General features: G+C 36.1%; 1 protein-coding gene across 2 annotated transcripts in view; it reads right to left on the bottom strand.

Annotated features, from left to right (window-relative positions):
- Nucleotides 1-27,964, bottom strand: part of ATAD1 (ATPase family AAA domain containing 1) — a 55,741-nt gene that overhangs the window by 7,486 nt on the left and 20,291 nt on the right. For both annotated transcript variants that reach the window (XM_068548138.1, XM_068548139.1), the window contains exons 6-8: nucleotides 23,556-23,662; nucleotides 6,726-6,815; nucleotides 3,875-3,925 (exon numbers count right to left, since the gene is read on the bottom strand). In XM_068548138.1, coding sequence (XP_068404239.1) covers nucleotides 3,875-3,925; nucleotides 6,726-6,815; nucleotides 23,556-23,662 — 248 coding nt within the window. The remainder of the gene's footprint in view (nucleotides 1-3,874; nucleotides 3,926-6,725; nucleotides 6,816-23,555; nucleotides 23,663-27,964) is intronic.

Consider the following 27,964-nt stretch of genomic DNA (forward strand, 5'->3'; position numbering starts at 1 on the left):
TTTTAAATAACTGTATTAGTTAACCTGAAGTCTCCGCAAAATTGTTCACAACTACCTTGTAATGCCTGTTAAATTTCTAGCCACATCATAGCCATTCTATTTCAAAAGATCTTGTGAACTCATTTAATCCCCTTTGTTTTCTTCTCTGTTCATCAATGCCTATCCTTATCAAAGGCTGACCAATGGAGCCTGTTTTATCTAAACAGTACTACAACTACACAATGTCTTCTTGAAAGCAGTAATCAAATATTCAGTTAAAAGGCAAAATGTAATTTGTTGATTTCTCATTCATGGAGGACAGGAGTTCCTTACCCAGAATATATGCAAGGTTTTAGGAATTTCCCCGAAACTATACAAAACATTTCAAGTGTATACGCAGTTTTTAAAGGGAAGACGACATAGCTTTATCTCTTTATTAAAGGGCTCTATGATCCCCAAAATGGTTAGTAACCAATGATCTAATCTCTGTAATTTGTTAGAAACTTTAAACTTTAGCAAATAGCATATATGTTATTTTGATATATTGTAAAGAAATAAATGAACAGAACACCACTGAAAGATACAAGACTTGAACAACCAGAAAGACATAAATGCTTCCGGGGAGAAAGAGTCAACATCAAAAATATCTTAATTCTCTTAAATTATGATCCACCAAAAACACTAGAGTTTTTTTTCTTGAATAAGACAACTTAATTTAAAATTCATACAGAAAAAATAGCATACCAAGAAACTGTGGGCTGGGGGACAACAAGAGGTGTCTAGCCCTACCTGATATTAAAACTTACAAAACCTTAATAATTAAGAGTGTGGTGGGGACTTCCTTGGTGGCGCAGTGGTTAAGAATCCACCTGCCAATGCAGGGGACACGGGTTTGTGCCCTGGTCCAGGAAGATCCTACACGTCGCGAAGCAACTAAGCCCGTCCGCCACAACTACTGAGCCTGCGCTCTAGAGCCCACGAACCACGACTACTGAGTCCACGTGCCATAACTACTGAAGCCTGAGCACCTAGAGCCCGTGCTCCACAACAAGAGAAGCCACTGCAAAGAGAAGCCTGTACACTGCAACGAAGAGCAGCCCCCGCTCGCTGCAACGAAGACCCAACAAAGCCAAAAAAAGAAAAAAGAAAAAAAAAAAAAAAGTGTGGTGCTGGTGAATAAACACAGAAAAGACCAATGACCTGAATTCAAAGTCCAGAAACATAGCCAATACATACGAGAATTCAGTATGTGATAAAGGTGGCTTCTCTAATGAGGAAAGGATGGACTATTCCAAAAAATGGTGTTGGGACAACTGGGTATCCATTTGGAAAAACAAAAGCAAAATTCAATTCATAGCACACATCATACATCTGGATAAATACCAATTATAGCAAAGATTTAAACGTAAACCATAAAACCATAATGGACATCCAGATATTATGTATCTCCTAATGAAAGAATATAATTCTACCCAAGAAGTAGTCCTCTCTCCAACTGAACCTAATCTCATCCAGTCTCTTGATCCAACTACCAATTTTAGAGGAATTACTGCTCCTTGTATAATCAGCAAAATTCACACTATGGAAAAATCTGGACAAACCCAACGTGGTTTTTTTCAACAAATAAATTGAAAGGGGAAGAGGGAAAGGACGAGAGACATGAAGGGAGAATCTATAGTCTATAGATTAAAAGAAATTTAAAATCTGAAATAATTGAAAATTACAAACTTTATATGGATCCTGAGTCAAACAAATATATGGTTTAAAAAAAAAAAAGATGTTTAGGAGACAATTAGAAATTTGAAGAGACTAGATATTCAATGATAGTAACAAATTTATGTCATTTTTTGCTTAAGTATAACAATGGTAATGAGGTTAGGTTAAATAAAGAAAAGAATCCTTCCTTTTTAGAGCTATAATTAAAATATTTACAGATGAGATATGATGGGAAAACATGGGAGGTAAGGAAGTAGATAGGGTATGGGTGAAGCAGAATTAGCCATGGGATGATGGTGATTCAAGGAAGCATGAAAACCACTGAAATATAAGTATGCCTCACTACGGGAAGTTATTTGGTTTCTTAATTTAGATAGCAAGTTCAAATAGTGAGTTTACATATGAAGTTTATGAGAGTGAGGAATACCATGTTATTAAAATATACTTGGTTACAGAGTTTTGGAAAAACAAGTAGCAAGAGTTGGAGAATATGGAAATGTCCTTTACAAACATGGTAGTGGAAAAGGACTTTTTAATTTAGATCAAAACTTAGAAGCCATAAAGGGGGAAAAAAATTCAGTAAAATCAAGACAAACTAGGAAAAAATATTTTCAAATCATATAAACAAAGGGCAAATTTCCCTAATACATTAGAGTTCCTACAAATCTACAAGAAAAAAACCATTCTAATAGAAAAATAGGCAGAGAAAATGAACAGGTATTTCACACACACACACACACACACACACACACACACACACACAAATTCTAGAGGCTCTTAAACATATACTGCTCATTTCATCCCTCAATGTAAATTAAAACTATAATGAGATACCATTTTCTACCTATCATGTTGGCACAAAGTTTCATAACATTCTGTTGGCAAGGCTATAGGGCAAGAGGCACTCTAATATTGCTGATGTAAGAGTAAATTGGGGGACTTCCCTGGTGGTGCAGTGGTTAAGAATCCACCTGCCAATACAGGTTTCGATCCCTGGTCCAGGAAGATCCCACATGCCTGTGCGGCTCAACTACTGACCCTGTGCTCTAGAGCCTGCGAGCCACTACTGAGCCTGCACGCCACAACTACTGAAGCCCGCGCTCTGCAACAAGAGAAGCCACTGCAAAGAGAAGCCTGCGCACCGCAATGAAGAGTAGCCCCCACTTGCCGCAACTAGAGAAAGCCTGTGCGCAGCAACGAAGACCCACGCAGCCAAAAATAAAAATAAAATAAATTAAAAAAAAAAAGAGTAAATTGGCATGAACAATTTGGCAACTACTACCAAAATTATGAATATCATACCCTTTGATCTAGCAATTTTTCTTCTGGAAAATTCACCCTACTAATATTCCTGGCACAAGTGTGAAATGATGTATGTACAAGGTTATTCAATGCAGCATTTTTACAGTAGTGAAAGACTGGAATCAACCCAAATGTCCTTCAATGTGGCATTGATTAAATAAATTATGTTATATCCATACAATGGAATCCTATGCAGTGCAAAAGAAAAAAGAGAGAGAGAACAGAATGAGGAAACCATATGCTAATATGGAATCTCAAAAATAAGTGAAAAGAGCAACAGAGAAAACTGTATATGGTTTATTGATATGGTTTATGTAGAAAAGAGGAGAGGTGTAACATTATATTCTAATTTGCTTGTATAGGAATAACGCCATCTGAAAAGATACAGAAGAAATATAAGGGAGATATGAGACTTTTCCCTGTACACCATTTAATATATATATTTTAATTTTTGAAACGTGACTATATCACCTATTTTTAAAATACAAACGACTGAAGATTTTGATTATCGTACCTTCTTAATTCTAAATTCCAACTTCAAAAAATATTGCAATTAAATAAAAACCAAAACCTCCCCATACTTCTCTGCAAAAACAAATCTATCTTATATAATAGGAAGCCAGTCTGAAAAATATCAAAGAGGATTTTAATCTGTAGATATGAAAACACATGGCTTTTTAAAAAGCAAATTACCTTTAATTAGTTCAAATATGCCATAATAATTGAGTTGTATGAGCAGCCAAGAGTTTTACAGTAATTTACAAGTTCAAAGCTACATTATGCCCAGGTTCCTTTTTCATTTCTGTCTAAAATGATTTTATGAACATAAATATTTTTATATTTATAGGATGGGGAAAAAATGTAATTTTCTACTTACATTTTCATTTTTCAAGATGAGTTTCAGGATTGCTTCTCTTTGTTTTAGGGCCTAAAACCAGGATAATTTCCAGTTAGCATTTAAAAAAAAAAAGGATCAACTAATTTTCCTAATATTTCTTCCTTTCCTTGTAAACTACCTGACAATACCTATAAGAAATGACAGAAACTCTGACAGGTCATAGAAACTTTTGACTAAAGCAAGGTCTAGATTCTAGACTCTAGAGTAATCATTTGTGGTTGTCTTACTGAACTATATCTTCTTATTCTGAATCCCCAGTGTCTAGTACCATATTTGGAAAATAACATGCCCTTAAATGTTTCTTGAGTGAGTAAATGAATTCCTATGACTACCAATGTCTTTCCTCTACAGCTCTGCAAATCTCCTTTTCTTAATTTAGGAAACTTCTGAAAACTCACTGCTGCCATAAAATTTTTTATCAGGAACTGGAAGAGATGGCAACAATACCTGCTCAGTTCTTCCATTCAGCGTATAACTTCCATGTCCACTAATTTATATTAGTGAATTTTATTTAGTGTTAATAGCATATTTGTTTATATGCTTGTATGCTTCCCCCCCCACTGATGCTTCATATTACTAGAGAATAGAAGTTTTTATAGAATACCTTACATATACGGTAAATATGAATGCTTTTAAAGATTATTATGGCTGAACTCATCCCTATTCCCACAACCACTGAAAAAAACAGAGCTGGTTACAATGAGTACCAAATTAAATGACCTGAAAAACAAAACCAAACTGCTGTTTCTGTAATTCAAATGTGTTAAGTATGAAGGTTAATTTGGTATGTTATGCAATCACCAATAAGTACTTTTTGTTAATAAGCATTTAACTTGGAAAGGAGTTTTAAGGTAAGGTTAATCATACACTTTGTTATCATAGTTAAACAGTAAGAAAAAAATTACCCTATAAAGTGCGTGTGTGTGTTCACTAAAAACAGAATGAAGAGGGGGATTATAAAAATCCCAGTTTCTACATTACGAGTACACAAGTTTATGACAAATTTGACAAAATCTTTTACAACCTATTTTGAACTCATACAAAAATATATTAAACTTACAACTTTAGTAAAGGCTACTTTCCATGCTGCTGTACCCTATGTTCTATTCTACTGTACATCAAAACCCTTTGTTTGCTCTTAGACTATAAGCAGAGATTCTATCAATATAATCTTTACCTTCAGAACCACTGAGGTGAACTGATGATCTCTAAAAATATTCTGATGTCTTGGTAACAAAATAAGATCAAATATCTTGTGTGAAGCATACAAAGTTCATCTAAACCTTCAGCAGTCAACCTTTCCAGCCTCATCCCCACCTACTTTCCTTGATGCCCCCTAACTGAACTATCCCCAGAAGTCACCATTAAATATGTGCTTCCACACCTCCTTGCCTTTCTTCATTCTGGTAGAAAAGCATTTCTCCGCTTCACTTGTCAAATTGCTACCATCCTTCATCCTTCAAGGTCCAGCTGGATTCTGTAGGTTTCACTAACGCCTCAGACAGAATCATGTTTTCATCATCATCTCAGGTCCTCACAGTTCTTTAAGCATACTTTTGTAAAGTACATTTTACATTTTTTTTTTTTTTTTGGCCACGTGCCACGCAGGATATCTTAGTTCCCCAACCAGGGATCAAACCCATGTCCCCTGCAGTGGAAGCACGGAGTCTTAACCACTGGACCGCCAGGGAAGTCCCCATTTTACATTATTTATTTTTGTGTCCAGCTCCCCTGAAATACAGAGTTCTTTTAGGACAGAGGCCACGCTCTATTCACCAGAGCCTGGCAGGTGTCTGACACATATTAATGCTCAATAAATATTAGTCATACTAAGTACATTTTCTAGTCTCCTATATCACATTAAAAAATCTCTGCACCGAATCATCAGGTAGATTTTCTAACAGACTGCCTAAGTAAATGCATACCCTCAGAGGAATCAGAGGCTGCAGCTGCAGCAAAGAGCCAGCCAGAGTAACTGTGCAGAGGCCATAGCCACCAATTTCAGGAAACCATGTTTACTGCTACAAACTGTTAAGCTGAAGAATATAAAATGGGGCAAATATTTTTAGGCCAGAGATTTTAATTTTGAAAGAAGTGACAGTGTAAGTTCTTCTACATAGCAATATATGTAACATGCTGATTGTATGGTGCATATAGTCTATTACTAACCCTGTTTGGTTTTTTCTCCTTTAATCTAAAAGCAGACAAAATTCAGGATTTAGGGATTTTGTGCAAAAAAGTATCAAGTTATAACCCTCTACTTGAGGGTACTTTTAACTTGCAAAAAAGAATGCTAGAAGAAGATACTTACTACCGGTTCAATACCACTCTCACATTTGCATTCTTATGTTAAAGTGTAATATCATAGCTACTGGTTAATCATTAATCCTGCCACAGGAAAGCACTGCCAATAATTAATCAAATAAATACCAGGTGTTCTTTCTGTCAGGCCTTCAGAACGGTTCTTTAACCCTAAAACCCTAACTTCATCCTATCCTAAACCAAAACTATAATTTACATTTTCTTATGTATCTTCCATAGATAACTTTGCTGCATTCTAAAGAAAATCACTGAAGTGTCTAGGCAAACTTGACGTAATGAGATACTTTGAAGAGAAGCAAATAACATTGATCTTAGGAAAGAAAAATTTAAAAAGCAAGAAAAGGAATGGAAAGGACAAAAGTAATTAGGGGGATTCTTGCCCTATTCCTTCCCTGCCTGTCATAAATAATAAGTCTTATTTTTTAATCATTCCCTTTGTGAAATCACAGTAAAGACATGTAAAAAAGCAAATATTTAACTGTTCATAATATCAATCAAATCCACCTACAGGCTGGTTGATATGAAATCTCGTAGGCATTCTTCTCATTATAGCTGAGTCAAGATCCTGAGGACGATTAGTAGCTCCCATCACTATGACCTAAATATATAAAGAAAACAAAGGTATTAAATATACCATTAATACTCCTTGTAGGTTGTTATTACTAGGGCTTAGAAGATATAGAAAATTAAGTGGGGTTTAAACTAAATCTTCTATAGGAAATATGATTGTAATCCAGTATTACTCAAATATTTATAGATATAAATCAGAGTTAATCCTAAATACATCAAATGATAGCAAAGCTGGTAAGGCTGATGCATTTTGCCAGACTTTTAGTAACTAAAATAATACATTATTCAGTTACTGAGGAATTATAAAAATTTTAAAAAACCTATTGTATTTTGCAAAATATGGTTACACAGTGGCTACATGTTGAATAACTTAAAGCTATTTATGTTACAGCTTGGGAGTATATATAAGGGGAATACTTCAAGTCCTTTAATAATATTAAGGAGAGAATCATTTCCCCTACCAGAATCTGAGGATTCTGGTAAGAGTAATAGATATCATCTATTTTTTCCTCTAGATTTCACATCATCATTTCATGGCACTATCAGCACTGCAGGTGACATCTTCTCAGTGCAAATAAAACCTCAAGCAATCCAATTTTAAACAAGGGCAACAGAATAAAAGCAAACATCAAAATGCTGGGTAGAATATTAAAAAAAAAAAAAAGAAAAAAAGTTGCTGGCAGCCCTGCCAACCTCTGGGTCTATGCCACTTATTTATAAAGAACGTAGAGATGAAAAATCAACACGAATAAAGACAGATATACAAAACAATTTAATTTCTGAACGGCTTCAATATTACCACTCTTGTTGATATTTCTGTTTAATATAATTAAGCACACATCTGTTATCCAAAATGAAATTTATTGGTATTCTAAGGAAAACTTTTATTTCAGCCTAAGAGGTCTTAGATTTCTGAAATAATCTGAAATCTAACTCCAGAACAACATGTTGAAAAATACACTAACTCTTATATTCTACTTTTTTTTTTTTTAGGCTATGCTCTGCAGCATGTGGGATCTTAGCTCCCAGACCAGGGATTGAACCTGTGCCCCCTGTATTGGGAGTGCAGCGTCTTAACCACTGGACTGCCAGGGAAGTTCCTTATATTCTACTTCTACTCTTTACATTTAACATTACTCAACTGCCAAATTACTTTCAATTAACTGTGAGAGGTTGCCACCTAGAGGGAAAAAATATACATACAAATTTGAGAAATAGTTCCGTAACATAATGCAATTTTGTATTTGGGTCAAGTGATCCTAAAGTCAAAATATTAATGCTCTTACCTGTTTTTCTTTACTGACTTTCTACAACTCTATAGAATAAGGAAAATTTCTACCTAAACAAAGTCTTTAAAAGTGATCAAATGAATTAATTGTATAAGATAAAGGATTAATATAGTATATTTTGAGATAGAGTATTCATTAGGTATTAAAAGAGAGTTCAAAGTGATATGGAAGCTTGTTGAAGACTGATCATATTATGTTGTAGAGAATCACAAAAAGCACTGTGGTTGAGGCAGCACCTGAAAAAAACTGAAAAAGGGGCTGTACTCTGAGAAACGTTCTAGGTAAACAGCCTGAAACAAAACAAACACCCATTATGAAACATGAAACACTAAAACTTAGGATCAAGGAATCCAGATAAATCTAGCACAACATGGCCTAATGAATTTATTTGGGGTGATAACAGATATTCACAATGAAAAAGCAAAGCAAGAGTGATTGACATCACTTAAAGAAGTAAATTTTAAGGAGTGATTTTAAGGGGCAAAAAAGATAACCTTTACACATATATTAACTCTAGTGCAAATAAGCTAAAATTAAAAATGGGAAGCAACAGTAATTTTTTAGTATTTATGCAGCAAAATTAATGCACCTTTTAGGTATTAGGTAAGACTTCTAAAAATCTTTAAAACAAAATATTAATATAAATTTTTTTATCATTTCACATTTAAAACAATCAGATCTAAATATATGCCTCAAAAGCTGAACTATGTCAATGAATACCCTAAAAATAATGTTAGCTTTTACGTCTCATGTCTCTCAAGATGAAGAATATATCATCGACTAACTTGGAACAGTAGTAGTGACAGGTTTAATTGGGCCATTCAACTATTTTTGTTTCCTCTGTGGCAAGGAAACAAAGAAAGTAAGCTGGGGTACTGGGCTCCATCCATAGTCACAGAAGAGACAATTTTAGAGGAAAGCTAACTGGTTCCTATTAAAGAAGATGTCTAAAACTATTATTCAAATTAGTAATAGCCGTTTTAACCCCCTCAACACACAAGAAAGTTAAAAGCAACATCTTTATTTTCTTCCTCAAAAGTCTGTCATAATAGAACAGTAACTACTATTAGTATAATAAAGAAAAACGGTTCTAAAAATTCAATTTTAATTTGCTGTATCAGAACCACACTGTGGGGCTCTGGACGAAGTGGCTAAGGAGTATATTTCATCCAAATTATTTTATAATATTATTATCATTATTTCCTTGGTTTTAAAACAATACTCTGATAAGATATAATATTAAACTATCAATATTTCTCTCTTACATGGGTTAACTTCAATTCTCTGCATACTTTAAATACTATTGCTTAGGAGGATAATTAGTTTTTGGAAACCTGCAAACTAAACTCATTGAATAGATTTCTCAGAACCAATAATTAATATAAATTGTTTCTAGTAATTCACCAGAATTTATCTATGTTGTGCTTTCTTCTCTAATCATCAAACAAACACTAAAGGCAATTTTCCCTCAAAATGAAATTATACTTTCATAACGGTGATGTAGGACATGGGGCTTAATTTTCTTCTTGAGAATTAGGTGTCTCAGCACTTTTGATTTATGGTAATGTGGCGGACAAAGGAGATCCTTAAACCCTCTGGCTACAAAACATGTAAAAATAATAAAATATTTTAAAAAACTCAAATTAATCAATAAATCTGCAAAAAAGTAAAGGAATTAAGCTGAAGCCAGCAACAAAGCCTATACATGATGGAGGTAAGCAAGGGTAGAAGTTGACCACATACCATATGGACACGTACAGATTTTTAAAAGTGGTGTGTGTGATGAGAGACCACCCTACATAAAGTTGGGACTAATGAAGTATTATGGCCTGAGAAAAGTGGTGAAATATTAGAAAACCTATTTGGCAGAGTCAGGCCTTGGTTCTTGGAAAGATATATAAACACACACACTAAATCACTGAGATTTCATGGTTCTTGGCCAGCTAACATGGATCTTGAACCTGAATTTACCTGTCTTTGGAAAAGAACATGGCAGAGACAAGTACAAAATCCTCTTAGAACAGCAAACCGTCAACGTAGATCCCAAAGATTCACACATAAAGTTCTACCAAATAGAATTTTTCCCATGAAATCACAAAACACACAAGGAAATAACCATCTTAAACTCAAATGATAGAACAAGATGTACAAATACTTCTATGTTAGAATTACTGAAGATGGACTATAAAATTAGTGTTAATACATTTAAAGGAATAAACAAGAAATTAAAAAAAAAAATCACACAGCAAATACTTATGTAGCAAATATATACCAGATACTGTTACAGGCACTTTACTCAGATTAAATCCTTAAAATCCTACAACAGTTCTGAGGTAGATACAATTCTTCCCTCTTTATAGATATTACCCCCTCTATTCAGACACAGGGTGATGATATAATTTTGCCAAAGTTACAAAGCTAATTGATGCTAGGGCTCTGCTTTACTAATCCAACTGGCAAGAGACCATCAAAACTGATCTGGCAGACCTGAAAAAGAGTCTAAAAGAATTTCTAGAGCTGAAGAATATAATAACCGAAATAATAAGCTCAATGAAAATGCTACATAGCTGAAGGGATCCAAATGAAGCCAGAATTATCTAATTGGAAGAGGTAAAGAAATTACCCAGAATATAGCACAAAGGGATAGAAAATATGAAAGAGACATTAAAAAACATGGAATATAAATAAGGTATGTCCGAATGGCTTTTGATAAGATCACAAGGAAAATGGAAAAGAAAAAATATTTGAAGAAATAATGGTTGATTTTTTTTTTTTTGGCTGCGTTTGGGTCTTCACTGAGGTGCACAGGCTGCTCATTGCGGTGGCGTCTCTTGTTGCGGAGCATGGGCTCTAGGTGCGCAGGCTCAGCAGTTGTGGCGCATGGACTTAATTGCTCTGTGACATGTGGGATCTTCCTGGACCAGGGCTCAAACCTGTGTACCCTGCACTGGCAGGCAGATACTTAACCACTGCGCCACCAGGGAAGTCCCTCTAACTATGTTTTCTTAAAAGGGGCAAAAACAGATTACAAAATAGAAAATACCTACTGAAGTTAAAACAATGAAAGAACATTATTAACCTTCCCAAAACTTTTCCATGAGAAAAGTTTTTTATACACGTGAGATATAAAATAGGTGATTCATGGAAGGAGGGGGGGGGGAACCCAAACAGAAAAATGGCTCTAGAACTTCCATTTCCAGCAATATGGCAGAAAACCAAACACGCCAGAAAATTGTTTAAAATTTTCTTTTAAAATACATTATTGATCTGGCAAGAAAGTATGGAATATTCAGAGGTGAATAACTAGGTGAAAATGGGAACTCAAAGATGTAAATTGAACTATATAGCTGGCTTTCTCTCTGGGGGAATACCAAGGGACATTAATTTTGGTTTTCACAGCCTTTCAGTGGGAAGAGACAAAGCCTAGGACAGAAGACTGTCATGTATAAAACTGGAAAGGTGCATGTGACAGGAAGTGGTTAAGTATGTAAGTATACAGCAACTAATGAAAATGAAAGTATAAAATTTAAGTTTAAACTAAAAATATATATATATGTAAATAAGTTTGACTACTCAAAGTACGGAGAGGCCTGTACCAATTGGAAGCATCCTTTTGCTACATTAGTCAGAAATTAGCAAGCAAGGGAAATGTATTTAACCGCCCTACTTCCCTGCCTGCCTTTATGATGTGTGACAATGTACTGTCAAGTTGTGTGGCACTGACAAAACTAAAATACACAGTTGATTCTTTTTCTAGCTTCTTTTAATCATTCCTTAGAACCTTACAGAAAAGGAAATTACAGTTTAGAACATCTGAGAGCTTGCAAGGAAAAACATGCTGCCCCACTTTAACTAAGGAACGATGGACCTGGGCTGGAAACAAGATGCCAGAGTAAAAGAACTTGCACTCGCCTTCTCTCATGAAAACACCAAAATCACAACTAACTGCTGAACAACCATCAACAAAAAAGACTCGAACCAACCAAAAAAGATATTCTACATCCAAAGACAAAGAAGAAGTCACAAAGAGAGGGTAGGAGGGGCGCAATCGTATAATATATAATCAAATCCCATACCTGCTGGGTGGGTGACCCACAAACTAGAAAGTAATTATATTGCAGAAGTTCTCCCACAGGAGTGACAGTTCTGAGTCCCATGTCAGGCTGCCCAGACTGGGGGTCTGGCATCAGCAGGAGGAGCCCCCAGAGCATTTGGCTTTGAAGGCCAGTGGGGCTTGATTACAGGAACTCCACACACGGAGGGCACGCTCAAGGTCTTGTGTGTACCAGGACCCAGGGAAAAATCAGTGACTTCACAGGAGCCTGGGGAAGACCTACGTGCTGGTCTTGGAGGGTCTCCTGCGGAGGCAGGGTGGCTGTGGCTCACTGTGGGGACGAGGACACTGGTGGCAGAGGTACTAGGGAGTACTCATTGGCATGCGCTCTCCTGAAGTCTGCCATTTTGACATCAAGATGAGGCCCCACTGTAGGATCCAGTGCTGGGACGCCTCAGGCCAACCAACCAACAGGGCTGGAACACAGCCCCACCCATCAGCAGACAGGCTGCCTAAAGTCTTCCTGAGACCACAGCCACCTCTAAACACACCCCCTGACACGGCCCTGCCCACCAGAGGGACAAGACCCAGCTCCAATCTCCAGTGGGCAGGCACAAGTCCCTCCCACCAGGAAGCCTGCACAAGTCTCTAGACCAGCCTCATCCACCAGGGGACAGACACCAGAAGCAAGAGGAACTACAACACTGCAGCCTGCGGAATGGAGACCACAAACACAGAAAGTTAAGACAAAATGAGACGGCAGAGAAACATGTTCCAGATGAAGGAACAAGATAAAACCCCAGAAGAACAACTAAGTGAAGTGGAGATATCTACCCGAAAAAGAATTCAGAGTAATGATAGTAAAGATAATCATGATCTCGGGAAAAGAATGGAGGCACAGACTGAGAAGATACAAGAAATGTTTAACAAAGAGCTAGGAGATATAAAGAACAAAGAAACAGAGTTGAAGAATACAATAACCGAAATGAAAAATACACTAGAAAGAATCAATAGCAAAATAACTAAGGCAGAAGAACAGATAACTGACCTGCAAGACAGAATGGTGGAAATCACTGCTGTGGAACACAATAAGGAAAAAAGAACGAAAAGAAAGGAGGACAGCTTAAGAGACCAATGGAACAACATTAAACACACTAACACTCACATTACAGGGGTCCCAGAAGGAGAAAAGAGAGAAAGGGCCTGAGAAAATATTTGAATAGATCATAGCTGAAAAATTCCCTAACGTGGGAAAGGAAACAGTCACTCAAGTCCAGGAAGCACAGAGAGTCCCATGAAGAATAAACCCAAGGAGGAACATGCCGAGACACACAGTAATAAAGTTGAAAAAATTAAAGACAGAGAAAATATTAAAAACAACAACAGGAAAGAAACAAATAACATACAAGGGAATCCCCATAAGGTTATCAGCTGATTTTTCAGCAAAAACTCTGTAGGCCAGAATGGAGTGGAGTGGCGTGATATATTTAAAATGATGAAAGGAAAAAACCTACAACCAAGAATACTCTACCCAGCAAAACTCTCATTTGATTTGACAGAGAAATCAAAAGCTTTACAGACACTCGAAAGCTAAGAGAATTCAGCATCACCAAACCAGCTTTACAACAAATGCTAAAGGCTACAAGTGGAAACAAGAAAATTATGAATGGAAGCTCACTGGTAAAGGCAAACATACAGTAAAGGTAGAAAGTCATCCACATGCAGATATGGTATCAAAACCAGCAATTGTGAGGAGAGTACAAAAGCATGATATTGGAAATGCATTTGAACTTGAGAACAGCAACTTAAAACAATCATATATATATATATATGTATATATATATATATATATACACACACACATATATATATATGTATAGAGAGAGAGAGGTATATCAGACTGCAATATCAAAAACTCATGGTAACTGCAAACCAAAAACCAACCATAGATATACATACAAAAAAAAGAAAAAGGAATCCAAACACAACACTAAATACAGTCATCAAATCGCAAGAGAACAAAAGAGGAAAAGAAAAGAGAACTACAAAAACAAATATAAAACAATTAACCCAATGGCAATAAGAACATTCATATTGATAATTACCTTAAATGTAAACGTATTAACTGCTCCAACCAAAAGACATAGGCTGGCTGAACGGATACAAAACAGACCCACATATATGCTGTCTACAAGAGACCCACTTCAGATCTAGGGACACATACAGACTGAAAGTGAGAGGATGGAAAAAGATACTCCATGCAAATGGAAATTAAAAGAAAGCCGGAGTAGCGATACTCATATCAGACAAAACAAACTCTAAAATAAAGACTGTCAAAAGAGACAAGGAAGGACACTGCATAATAATCAAGGGATCAATCCAAGAAAAAGATATAATAATTGTAAATATATATGCACCCAACATAGGAGAACCTCAATATATATGGCAAATGTTAACAGCCATGAAAGGAGAAAGTGACAGTAACACAATAATAGTGGGGGTCTTTTAACATGTCACTTTACCAATGGACACATAATCCCAAAATGAAACTAAATAAGGAAGCACAAGCTTTAAATGACACATTAAACAAGATGGACTTAATTGATATTTATAGGACATTCCATCCAAAAACAACAGAATACACTTTCTTCTCAAGTGCTCATGGAACATTCTCCAGGACAGACCATATCTTGGGTCACAAACCAAGCCTTGGTAAATTTAAGAAAACTGAAATCGTATCAAGTATCTTTTCCGACCACGCTATGAGACTAGATATCAATTACAGGAAAAAAACTGTAAAAAATACAAACACATGGCAGCTAAACAATATGCTACTAAATAACCAAGGAATCACTGAAGAAATCAAAGAGGAAATCAAACAATGCCTAGAAACAAAAAACAATGAAAACACGAAGACCCAAAACCTATGGGATGCAGCAAAAGCAGTTCTAAGAGGGAAGTTTATAGCAATACAATCCTACCTCAAGAAACAAGAAACATCTCATAAACAACCTAAACTTACACCTAAATCAATTACAGAAAGAAGAACAAAAATACCCCAAAGGAAGCAGAAGGAAAGAAATCATAAAGATCAGATCAGAAATAAATGAAAAAGAAATGAAGGAAACGATAGCAAAGATCAATAAAATTAAAAGCTGGTTCTTTGAGAAGATAAACAAAATTGATAAACCATTAGCCAGACTCATCAAGAAAAAAAGGGAGAAGACTCAAATCAACAGAAGTAGAAATGAAAAAGGAGAAGTAACAACTGACACTGCAGAAACACAAAGGATCATGAGAGATTAGTACAAGCAACTCTATGCCAATAAAATGGACAACCTGGAAGAAATGGACAAATTCTCAAAAAGCACAACCTTCTGAGAATGAACCAGGAAGAAATAGAAAATATAAAGAGACCAATCACAAGCACTGAAATTGAAACTGTGATTAAAAATCTTCCAACAAACAAAAGCCCAGGACCAGATGGCTTCACAGGGGAATTCTATCAAACATTTAGAGAAGAGCTAACACCTGTCCTTCTCAAACTCTTCCAAAATATTGCAGAGGGAGGAACACTCCCAAACTCATTCTACGAGGCCACCATCACCCTGATACCAAAACCAGACAAAGATGTCACAAAGAAAGAAAACTACAGGCCAATATCACTGATGAACATAGATGCAAAAATCCTCAACAAAATACTAGCAAACAGAATCCAACAACACATTAGAAGGATCATACACCATGATCAAGTGGGGTTTATCCCAGGAATGCAAGGATTCTTCAATATACGCAAATCAATCAATGTGATACACCATATTAACAAATTGAAGGAGAAAAACCATATGATCATCTCAATAGATGCAGAGAAAGCTTTCGACAAAATTCAACACCCATTTATGATAAAAGCCCTGCAGAAAGTAGGCATAGAGGGAACTTTCCTCAACATAATAAAGGCCATATATGACAAACCCACAGCCAACATTGTCCTCAATGGTGAAAAACTGAAACCATTTCCACTAAGATCAGGAACAAGACAAGGTTGCCCACTCTCACCACTATTATTCAACATAGTTTTGGAAGTGTTAGCCACAGCAATCAGAGAAGACAAAGAAATAAAAGGAATCCAAATCGGAAAAGAAGAAGTAAAGCTGTCACTATTTGCAGATGACATGATACTATACATAGAGAATCCTAAAGATGCTACCAGAAAACTCCTAGAACTAATCAATGAATTTGGTAAAGTAGCAGGATACAAAATTAATGCACAGAAATCTCTTGCATTTCTATACACTAATGACGAAAAATCTGAAAGTGAAATTAAGAAAACACTCCCGTTTACCACTGCAACAAAAAGAATAAAATATCTAGGAATAAACCTACCTAAGGAGACAAAAGACCTGTATGCAGAAAATTATAAGACACTGATGAAAGAAATTAAAGATGATACAAATAGATGGAGAGATATACCATGTTCCTGGATTGGAAGAATCAACATTGTGAAAATGACTCTACTACCCAAAGCAATCTACAGATTCAATGCAATCCCTATCAAACTACCACAGGCATTTTTCACAGAACTAGAACAAAAAATTTCACAATTTGTATGGAAACACAAAAGACCTCGAATAGCCAAAGCAATCTTGAGAACGAAAAATGGAGCTGGGGGAATCAGGCTCCCTGACTTCAGACTATATTACAAAGCTACAGTCATCAAGACAGTTTGGTACTGGCACAAAAACAGAAATATAGATCAATGGAACAGGATAGAAAGCCCAGAGATAAACCCACACACATATGGTCACCTTATCTTTGATAAAGGAGGCAAGCATATACAGTGGAGAAAAGACAACCTCTTCAATAAGTGGTGCTGGGAAAATTGGACAGATACATGTAAAAGTATGAAATTAGAACACTCCCTGACACCATGCACAAAAATAAACTCAAAATGGATTAAAGACCTAAATGTAAGGCCAGACACTATCAAACTCTTAGAGGAAAACATAGGCAGAACACTCTATGACACACATCACAGCAAGATTCTTTTTGACCCAGCTCCCAGAGAAATGGAAATAAGAACACAAATAAACAAATGGGACCTAATGAAACTTAAAAGCTTTTGCACAGCAAAGGAAACCATAAACAAGACCAAAAGACAACCCTCAGAATGGGAGAAAATATTTGCAAATGAAGCAACTGACAAAGGATTAATCTCCAAGATTTACAAGCAGCTCATGCAGCTCAATAACAAAAAAACAAACAACCCAATCCAAAAATGGGCAGAGAAGACCTAAATAGACATTTCTCCAAAGAAGACATACAGATTGCCAACAGACACATGAAAGAATGCTCATCATCATTAATCATTAGAGAAATGCAAATCAAAACTACAATGAGATATCATCTCACACCGATCAGAATGGCCATCATCAAAAAATCTACAAACAATAAATGCTGGAGAGGGTGTGGAGGAAAGGGAACACTCTTGCACTGTTGGTGGGAATGTAAATTGATACAGCCACTATGGAGAACAGTATGGAGGTTCCTTAAAAAACTATAAATAGAATTACCATATGACCCAGCAATCCCACTACTGGGCATATACCCTGAGAAAACCATAGTTCAAAAAGAGTCATGTACCAAAATGTTCATTGCAGCTCTATTTACAATAGCCAGGACATGGAAGCAACCTAAATGTCCATCGACAGATGAATGGATAAAGAAGATGTGGCACATATATACAATGGAATATTACTCAGCCATAAAAAGAAATGAAATGGAGGTATTTGTAATGAGGTGGATGGAGTTAGAGTCTGTCATACAGAGTGAAGTAAGTCAGAAAGAGAAAAACAAATACAGTATGCTAACACATATATACGGAATCTAAGGAAAAAAAAAAAAAGGCCATGAAGAACCTAGTGGCAAGATGGGAATAAAGACACAGACCTACTAGAGAATGGACTTGAGGATATGGGGAGGGGGTGGGGTGAGATGTGACAGGGTAAGAGTGTGTCATTGACATATATACACTACCAAATGTAAAATAGATAGTGGGAAGCAGCCGCATAGCACAGGGAGATCAGCTCGGTGCTTTGTGACCACCTAGAGGGGTGGGATGGGGAGGGTGGGAGGGAGGGAGATGCAAGAGGGAAGAGATATGGGAACATATTGTATGTGTATAACTGATTCACTTTGTTATAAAGCAGAAGCTAACACACCATTGTAAGGCAATTATACTTCAATAAAGATGTTTAAAAAAAAGAAACAATGAAGGGGGACTTCCCTGGTGGCACAGTGGTTAAGAATCCGCCTGCCAATGCAGGGGACACGGGTTCGAGCCCTGGTCCGGGAAGATCCCACATGCCGCGGAGGAACTAACCCATGTGCCACAACTACTGAGCCTGTGCTCTAGAGCCCACAAGCCACAACTACTGAAGCCTGCATGCCTATAGCCTGTGCTCCTCAACAAAGAGAAGCCACCGCAATAAGAAACCCACGCACCGCACAAAGAGTAGCCCCCGCTCGCCACAACTAGAGAAAGTCCGCGCTCAGCAAGACCCGACGCAGCCAAAAATAAAATAAATAAATTAAAAAAAAAAAAAAAAAGAAACAATGAAGGAAGGGAGATTACAGCAAATTTGAGAAATATTTAGGAAATCAAAGTAGTAACAGAATGGTAACTGAAAGAACAAATTTATTTATTTTTGTTTGTTTAGAGCCTAGAGATCTTTTTTTTTTTTTTTTTGTATGTTGAAGGAATCATCTTTATTGAAAAAACCTAAAACTATGCAGTGTGAAAACCACTCTTGGAAATCTTGAGCTAGGAGTAGCCATAAACCTAAAGTGTGAAATTATAGCCTTTCAGAACTGAGAAAAACCTTACTGACCTTGAACTCAGACTCCATCCCTTCTTTGAGGTTAAACGATGTGCTAATTATTTGCACAATTAAAAGCCAGTTTTAAAATTCCTGTCTTGACTTCACTGGTGGCGCAGTAGCTAAGAATCTGCCTGCCAATGCAGGGGACACGGGTTCGAGCCCTGGTCCAAGAAGATCCCACATGCCACGGAGCAACTAAGCCTGTGGGCCACAACTACTAAGCCTGCACTCTAGAGCCCGCGAGCCACAACTACTAAGCCCGTGTGCTACAACTACTGAAGCCCACGGGCCTAGAGCCTGTGCTCTGCAACAAGATAAGCCACGGCGATGAGAAGTGCCTGCAACAAAACGAAGAGTAGCCCCCACTCGCCATAACTAGAGAAAGCCTGCGCACAGCAATGAAGACCCAATGCAGCCAAATAAATAAATTAAAAAAAAAAATCTTCCAACAAACAAAAGCCCAGGACCAGATGGCTTCACAGGGGAATTCTATCAAACATTTAGAGAAGAGCTAACACCTGTCCTTCTCAAACTCTTCCAAAATATTGCAGAGGGAGGAACACTCCCAAACTCATTCTACGAGGCCACCATCACCCTGATACCAAAACCAGACAAAGATGTCACAAAGAAAGAAAACTACAGGCCAATATCACTGATGAACATAGATGCAAAAATCCTCAACAAAATACTAGCAAACAGAATCCAACAACACATTAGAAGGATCATACACCATGATCAAGTGGGGTTTATCCCAGGAATGCAAGGATTCTTCAATATACGCAAATCAATCAATGTGATACACCATATTAACAAACTGAAGGAGAAAAACCATATGATCATCTCAATAGATGCAGAGAAAGCTTTCGACAAAATTCAACACCCATTTATGATAAAAGCCCTGCAGAAAGTAGGCATAGAGGGAACTTTCCTCAACATAATAAAGGCCATATATGACAAACCCACAGCCAACATTGTCCTCAATGGTGAAAAACTGAAACCATTTCCACTAAGATCAGGAACAAGACAAGGTTGCCCACTCTCACCCCTATTATTCAACACAGTTTTGGAAGTGTTAGCCACAGCAATCAGAGAAGACAAAGAAATAAAAGGAATCCAAATCGGAAAAGAAGAAGTAAAGCTGTCACTATTTGCAGATGACATGATACTATACATAGAGAATCCTAAAGATGCTACCAGAAAACTCCTAGAACTAATCAATGAATTTGGTAAAGTAGCAGGATACAAAATTAATGCACAGAAATCTCTTGCATTTCTATACACTAATGACGAAAAATCTGAAAGTGAAATTAAGAAAACACTCCCGTTTACCACTGCAACAAAAAGAATAAAATATCTAGGAATAAACCTACCTAAGGAGACAAAAGACCTGTATGCAGAAAATTATAAGACACTGATGAAAGAAATTAAAGATGATACAAATAGATGGAGAGATATACCATGTTCCTGGATTGGAAGAATCAACATTGTGAAAATGACTCTACTACCCAAAGCAATCTACAGATTCAATGCAATCCCTATCAAACTACCACAGGCATTTTTCACAGAACTAGAACAAAAAATTTCACAATTTGTATGGAAACACAAAAGACTTCGAATAGCCAAAGCCATCTTGAGAAAGAAAAATGGAGCTGGAGGAATCAGGCGCCTGGACTTCAGACTATACTACAAAGCTACAGTAATCAAGACAATATGGTACAGGCACAAAAACAAGAATATAGATCAATGGAACAGGATAGAAAGCCCAGAGATAAACCCACGCACATATGGTCAACCTTATCTTTGATAAAGGAGGTAAGAGTATAAAATGGAGAAAAGACAGCCTCTTCAATAAGTGGTGCTGGGAAAACTGGACAGCTACATGTAAAAGAATGAAAGTAGAACACTTCCTACATCATACACAAAAATAAACTCAAAATGGATTAAAGACCTAAATGTAAGGCCAGACACTATAAAACTCTTAGAGGAAAACATAGGCAAAACACTCTATGACATAAATAACAGCAAGATCCTTTTTGACCCAGCTCCTAGAGAAATGGAAATAAAAACAAAAATAAACAAATGGGACCCAACGAAACTTAAAAGCTTTTGCACAGCAAAGGAAACCATAAACGAGACCAAAAGACAACCCTCAGAATGGGAGAAAATATTTGCAAACGAAGCAACTGACAAAGGATTAATCTCCAAAATATACAAACAGCTCATGCAGCTCAATATCAAAAAAACAATCAACCAATCAAAAAATGGGTGGAAGACCTAAATAGACATTTCTCCAAAGAAGACACATGGATGTCCAACAAACACATGAAAAGATGCTCAACATCACTAATTATCAGAGAAATGCAAATCAAAAGTACAATGAGGTATCACCTCACACTGGTCAGAATGGCCATCATCAAAAAATCTACAAACAATAAATGTTGGGGAGGGTGTGGAGAAAACGGAATCCTCATGCACTGTTGGTGGGAATGTAAACTGATATAGCCACCATGGAAAACAGTATGGAGGTTTCTTAAAAAACTAAAAATAGAACTACTATATGACCCAGCAATCCCACTACTGAGCATATACCCAGAGAAAACCATAATTCAAAAAGACACATGCACCCCAATGTTCACAGCGGCACTATTTACAATAGCCAGGACATGGAATCAACCTACACGTCCATCAACAGAGGAATGGATAAAGAAGATGTGGTACATATATACAATGGAATATTACTCATCCATAAAAAGGAACAAAATTGGGTCATTTGTAGAGACGTGGATGGACCTAGAGAGTGTCATACAGAGTGAAGTAAGTCAGAAAGAGAAAAACAAATATCGTATATTAACGCACATATGTGGAATTTAGAAAAATGGTATAGATGATCTTACATGCAAAGCAGAAATAGAGACACAGACGTAGAGAACAAATGTATGTATACCAATGGGGAAAGGGGGGATGGGAGGAATTGGGAGATTGGGATTGACACTATACACTATGATACTACGTATAAAATAGAGAACTAATGAGAACATACTGTATAGAACAGGGAACTCTACTTAGTGCACTGTGGTGACCTAAATGAGAAGGAAATCCAAAAAAGAGGGGATATATGTATATGTATAGCTGATTCATTTTGCTGTACAGTAGAAACTAACACAACATTGTAAAGCAACTATACTCCAGTAAAAATTAATTAAAAAAAAAAAAAGGATTAAAGACCCAGATGTAAGACCATATACTATAAAACTCTTAGAGGAAAACTCTTTGACATTAATTGTGCAAGATCATTTTGGATCCACCTCCTAGAGTAATGAAAATAAAAACAAACACATGGGATCTAATTATTAATTTCCAAAATATTATGAACAGCTCAATGCAGCTCAACATCAAAAAAACACACAACCCAATCAAAAAATGGGCATAAGACATAAACAGACATTTCTTCAAAGAAGACATATAGATGGTCAAAAAGCTCATGAAAAGATGCTCAAGATCGCTAATCATTAGAAAAATGCAAATCAAAACTACAATGAGGTATCACCTTACAGCAGTCAGAATGGCCATCATTAAAAAGTGTACAAACAATAAATGCTGGAGAGGGTGTGGAGAAAAGGGAATCTTCCTACACTGTTGGTGGGAATGTAAACTGGTATAGCCACTATGGAGAACAGTATGGAGGTTCCTTAAAAAACTAAAAATAGAGGTACCACAGGATCCAGCAATCCCACTCCTGGGCATATATCTGGAGAAAACCATAATTCGAAAAGATACATTCACCCCAAAGGTCATAGCAGGACAATTTACAACAGCCAAGACATGGAAGCAACCTAAATGCCCACTGACACATGAATGGACAAGGAAGATGTGGTACATATATACAGTGGAATATTATTCAGCCACAAAAAGGAATAAAATAATGCCATTTGCAGCAATATGGATGGATCTTGAGGTTATCATATTAAGTGAAGTAATTCAGACAGATAATGACAAATATCACATGATATCACTTATATGTGGAATCTAAAAAAAAGATACAAATCAACTTACAAAACAGAAACAGACTCACAGACATAGAAAACAAACTTATGGTTACCAAAGGGGAAAGGTGGGAGAGAGGGTTAAATTAGGAGTTTGGGATTAACATATACACACGACTATATATATAAAAAAAAAAAGTGACATAAGAACTGAGAGTAAAGACTATAAGGATTTATGGTAACAGTCAAACGAAATGTACAGAATACTCATAGCCACTAGTCACTTCCTTTTCCTTGACACAGATGGTTCTAATACCCTGGTTTTCTCTCTTATTCCTGTATTTGTTTTGAGCTTTTGGGAAATCTTTTTAACATTTTATTAATTACGAAGCCCTCAAAATGGATGAAGACATATACAAACCATATTCTTTCAGATTCTCGTCATTTATTGGTAAGTATAAGCTATGAAAAATAATTTTGTAAATAAGCTTAACAAGCAGCCAAATTTTCTATTAACACCACCACCACGAATAACACAAATTAAAGCAGATTACTTTCAAATACCTGGCAGCTGTGATCAGTATCCAATCCATCCCAGAGACTCATAAACTGAGCTTTCATCATGGCTGTAGCTTCATGGTCAGAACTTGAACGGTTTCGTAGAAAGGAGTCTAGAAGAAAAAAATCCTTAACCTTACAAATCAATAATAAATTATTCTTTACATAATTTCAAATCATTAATTAAAAGCTGACAATTTTATGAAAGATTACAAAGAAAAGGGTTCGAATATGCCTTTTCACACATTATTCTGATATAACCACTTTGACAAATTATCCAGCAAATTAAAACAATCAATTCACAATCCTCATTTCTTTCCTAAAAATACATTCATACCAACATATATAAAAGAAATAAAGGATCTAGTGCTGAGAAGCTAAAAAAGGATCACGTAGTGTCTTAGAGCAAAAGTCTGTGTGCTTTGGCCCTAACTTTCCAGGTTCTCTGCATCCTATGCATTCTTAATTATGGGATCACATACTTTTTCCTCATGCACTTTTCCGGGTGATAAATAAAAATGATACTGGAAAATCTCAAAACACTATTAAATGGGAAAATATAGGACAGGAAATGGTTTAAAACATACATGCTGGCATGCATGCACATATACATTATACAGGGTAAAAAAACCTTTAATGAAATACACCAAAATGCTAATAACTTTGGTTATCTCTCAGTGATACTGATGGACAATTTTAAATTTCTCTTGAATTCTTTTCTGTCTTCTAAATTATCTACAATGAACATGAAATACTTTTAAAAGGGGGAAAATATTTTCCTTCTAGAATGAAAGGACTGAAAGGTGGTATATCCTAAGAACGAAAAAAAGACAATAAAAACAAATTCTGTATTTTCCAGTACAATCCTATTTCAAATGTTTTGTCTTGTATCCCTTCAAATCACTGGCATTTCTCAATAACTTTCACATTTCAACATTAAAACTAAAACTTGGGGCTTCCCTGGTGGCGCAGTGGTTGAGAGTCTGCCTGCCAATGCAGGGGACACGGGTTTGAGCCCTGGTCTGGGAAGATCCCACATGCCACGGAGCAACTGGGCCCGTGAGCCACAACTGCTGAGCCTGTGCGTCTGGAGCTTGTGCTCCACAACGAGAGGCCGCGATAGTGAGAGGCCTGCGCACCATGATGAAGAGTGGCCCCCGCTTGCCGCAACTAGAGAAAGCCCTCGCACAGAAACAAAGACCCAACACAGCCAAAAATAAAATATAAAAATAAATTAAAAAAAAAAAAAGACCTAAAAGAAGAAATACATGGCAAATACCTTTAAAAAAAACAAAACAAAACTAAAACTTGAAGTCTGTCAATCATACATGCAAGTGACATGAAAATGCTTTTTAATGTGCTGGGTCCAAGCTTTAAAAAACAAAAAAAATTTTAAAAAAGTAATTACAGCAAAAACACATTACTGTGACATGATAGTTTTGTGATGGCAAACATATATCCTGTATTTTGTTTTACAGTTCTAATCGTGTACAATATGTACCATTGTTGGACCATGTATTGTACCATGTGTTGTACCATGTACAATAAACATACCCATTTATTCTGGATGTATAAAATCTAGTCATTTAAAAATTGCTTATTTTTTAAAGATAAACTGTGTAAGTTTAGCTGCCTACCTAACCATCGTAATTCTGCTATTAATTATTCTTAAATTATCTTCATTTCTAAGAAGTGGTTCTGGCAAGATGGCAGCTTAAAATAATATGAAAAACTTAAAATTCTGGATCAAAGTATAAATAACCTAACTATATCAGTAGTTACATTAAATGTAAATGGTCTAGAGTATGCAATTACCTGTTTAAGATATTAGACTGGATAAAAAAAAAAAAAACCCAATTGTGTATTGCTTACACGAGACACACTTTAAATATAAAAGCTCAGAATGCTGAAGAGGGTGGAAAAAGACATGTATGTAAACACTGACAAAAAGACTGAATAAGGTATTTTTTTAAAGTTAATGCATAGCTGATAAATAGTGCTAGAACAATCGGACATCCATATGCAAAAAAACAGACCTCGACACAGACCTTATACATTTCACAAAAATTAACTCAAAACAGAACACAGACCTAAATGTAAAATAAAAAGCTATAAAACTTATGAAGATAATACAGGAGAAAATTTAGGGAACCCTGGGTTTGGTGATGAACTTTTACATACAACACCAAAAGCACAATCCATCCAAGAAAAAAATGTGTAAGTCGGAGTTTATTAAAAATAAAATTCCTGCCCTGTGGAAGACATTGTTAAGAGAAAAGACAAGCCACAGACTGGAAAAAAATATTTATTGTATAAAACACATACCTGATAAAGGACTTGTATCCAAGATATACAAAGAACTCTTAAAATTCAACAAGAAAACAACCCAGTTAAAAAAAGCAAAAGATATGAACAGAGACCCCACCAAAGAAGATATACAGATGGCAAATAAGCATATGAAAAGATGCTCAACAATATAAGTCACTGGGGAAGTGCAAATTAAAACGAGATACCACTACACACTTATTAGGATAGCTAAAATCCAAAAAATTGGTAATACCAAGTGCTGGAGAGGAGTAGAGAAACAGGACCTCTCATTTACTGCTGGTAGAACTGCAAAATGGTAGAACTGCTGGTGGAACTTTTAAGTACAAATAGCCACTTTGAAATACATTTGGTAGTTTCTTACAAAGTTAAACACAGATTTTCCATACGATCCAGCAATTGAGCTCCTAGGTATTTACCCAGTTGAGTTGGAAACTTAAGTCCACACAAAATCTTATATATCTCTGTTGTTAGCAGCTTTACTCATAATTGCACAAAACTGGAAGCAACCAACAGGTCCTTTAATAGATGAATGGATAAACAAACTGTGGTACAACCATACAATGGAATATGATTCAGCAATATAAAGAAATGAGCTACCAAGCCATAAAAAGATAATGGAGGAAACAAATGCATACTGCTAAGTGAAAGAAACCAGTCTGAGAAAGCTACATGTTATATGATTCCAACTGTATGATATTCTGTAAAAGGCAAAACAATAGAGACAGTGCAGCTAGGAGTTTGGGAGGGAGGAGTTTGAGAGGGATGAACAGGTAGAGCACCGGGGATTTTTAGGGTGGTGAAACTATTCTGCCTGATATTGTACGGGTAGATACATGATATTGCGCATTTGTCAAAGACCACAGAACTGTACAACACAGAATGGACCTTAATATAAACTATGGACTTTAGTTATTAATAACATACCAGTAATGGTTCATTAATTATAACAAATATATCACATTAACACAAAGTATTGATAATAGGGAAACTGTGTGTGGGGGGGATATGGGAACTCTGTACTTTCTGCTCAAGTCTTCTGTAAACTTAAAATTTTTCTAAAAAATAAAGTTTAGTAATTAAAAAAAAAAAGGTTACTGAATATCTGAGATTGCAAGAAGGAAAGAAAAAAATCCTAGAGATCAGAAAAAGAGAGAACTGAAAAAAAGAATGGTGAGATTTTGAGGTGATTATGCCACTGTTTGTGTGTGTGTTTGTGTACACAACAGGTATGCATGGGTAGCATCAGGAGGTTCTGCTTTGGTGTTAACATCCATGCTGAAGCCGAGATGCCCAAAAGGATGTACACTCACAGAAAGTATAGACAAGAAAAAAAATTCCGCTCACCACTACAGGGAGTTAAGGACGCTTGCCTGTCTTGGCTTGGGCTGTGGAAGGAAATACGTCCCCCCCGAAAAACTAAAAACTAAGATCACAGGGGCTCTCTCTCAGGCCTGAAGTCTAAATTCAAACTGTCAGTCAGTCTAGGAACATCCAAGTTGAGAAATTAGAGCCTAAAGCCTCTAAGTGGAAGACAGAAAAACTACTCTGGATTATTTTAGGCAACACAGAATTCCCATATAAAAGCAAGTCCTAAGCAATCTAGAGTTAGAAATGACACACGGAAACAAATTACTATGAAAGACAGTTAACAATATAAAGAAGTAAAATTTCAAACAGAACAATCCAAAGAACTATATAAAAATAGTATGTTTTAAATTTTGAAGACATAAAAGGGACTGAAATTTTAACAGAAGAGCAAGTTATAGTGAAAATAGATAAATCTGAAAAATAAACAAACAGAACTTCTAAACTTCAAATATAATTGGCAGAATACAAACCCAACTGTTGCAAGATTGAACATAGCCAAGCAAAGAATCACTTTTTATTACTTACTCAATGACTGACTGACTTTTGAGTTGCACCATTATTTTATGTATCGACAAAAATTTTTAAATACTGCCAATTAAATTATAACATGCTATCCCAATTTCAGGGATGTTAAAATGTAAAAAAATAAAATAAAACAGTATGTTTTAGAACTGATGAAATATGGTAGAGAACTAGATGCTACAACTATGGAAATGACT

This window comes from Eschrichtius robustus, chromosome 7 (genome assembly GCF_028021215.1).
Source record: "Eschrichtius robustus isolate mEscRob2 chromosome 7, mEscRob2.pri, whole genome shotgun sequence".
Lineage (NCBI taxonomy): Eukaryota > Metazoa > Chordata > Mammalia > Artiodactyla > Eschrichtiidae > Eschrichtius > Eschrichtius robustus.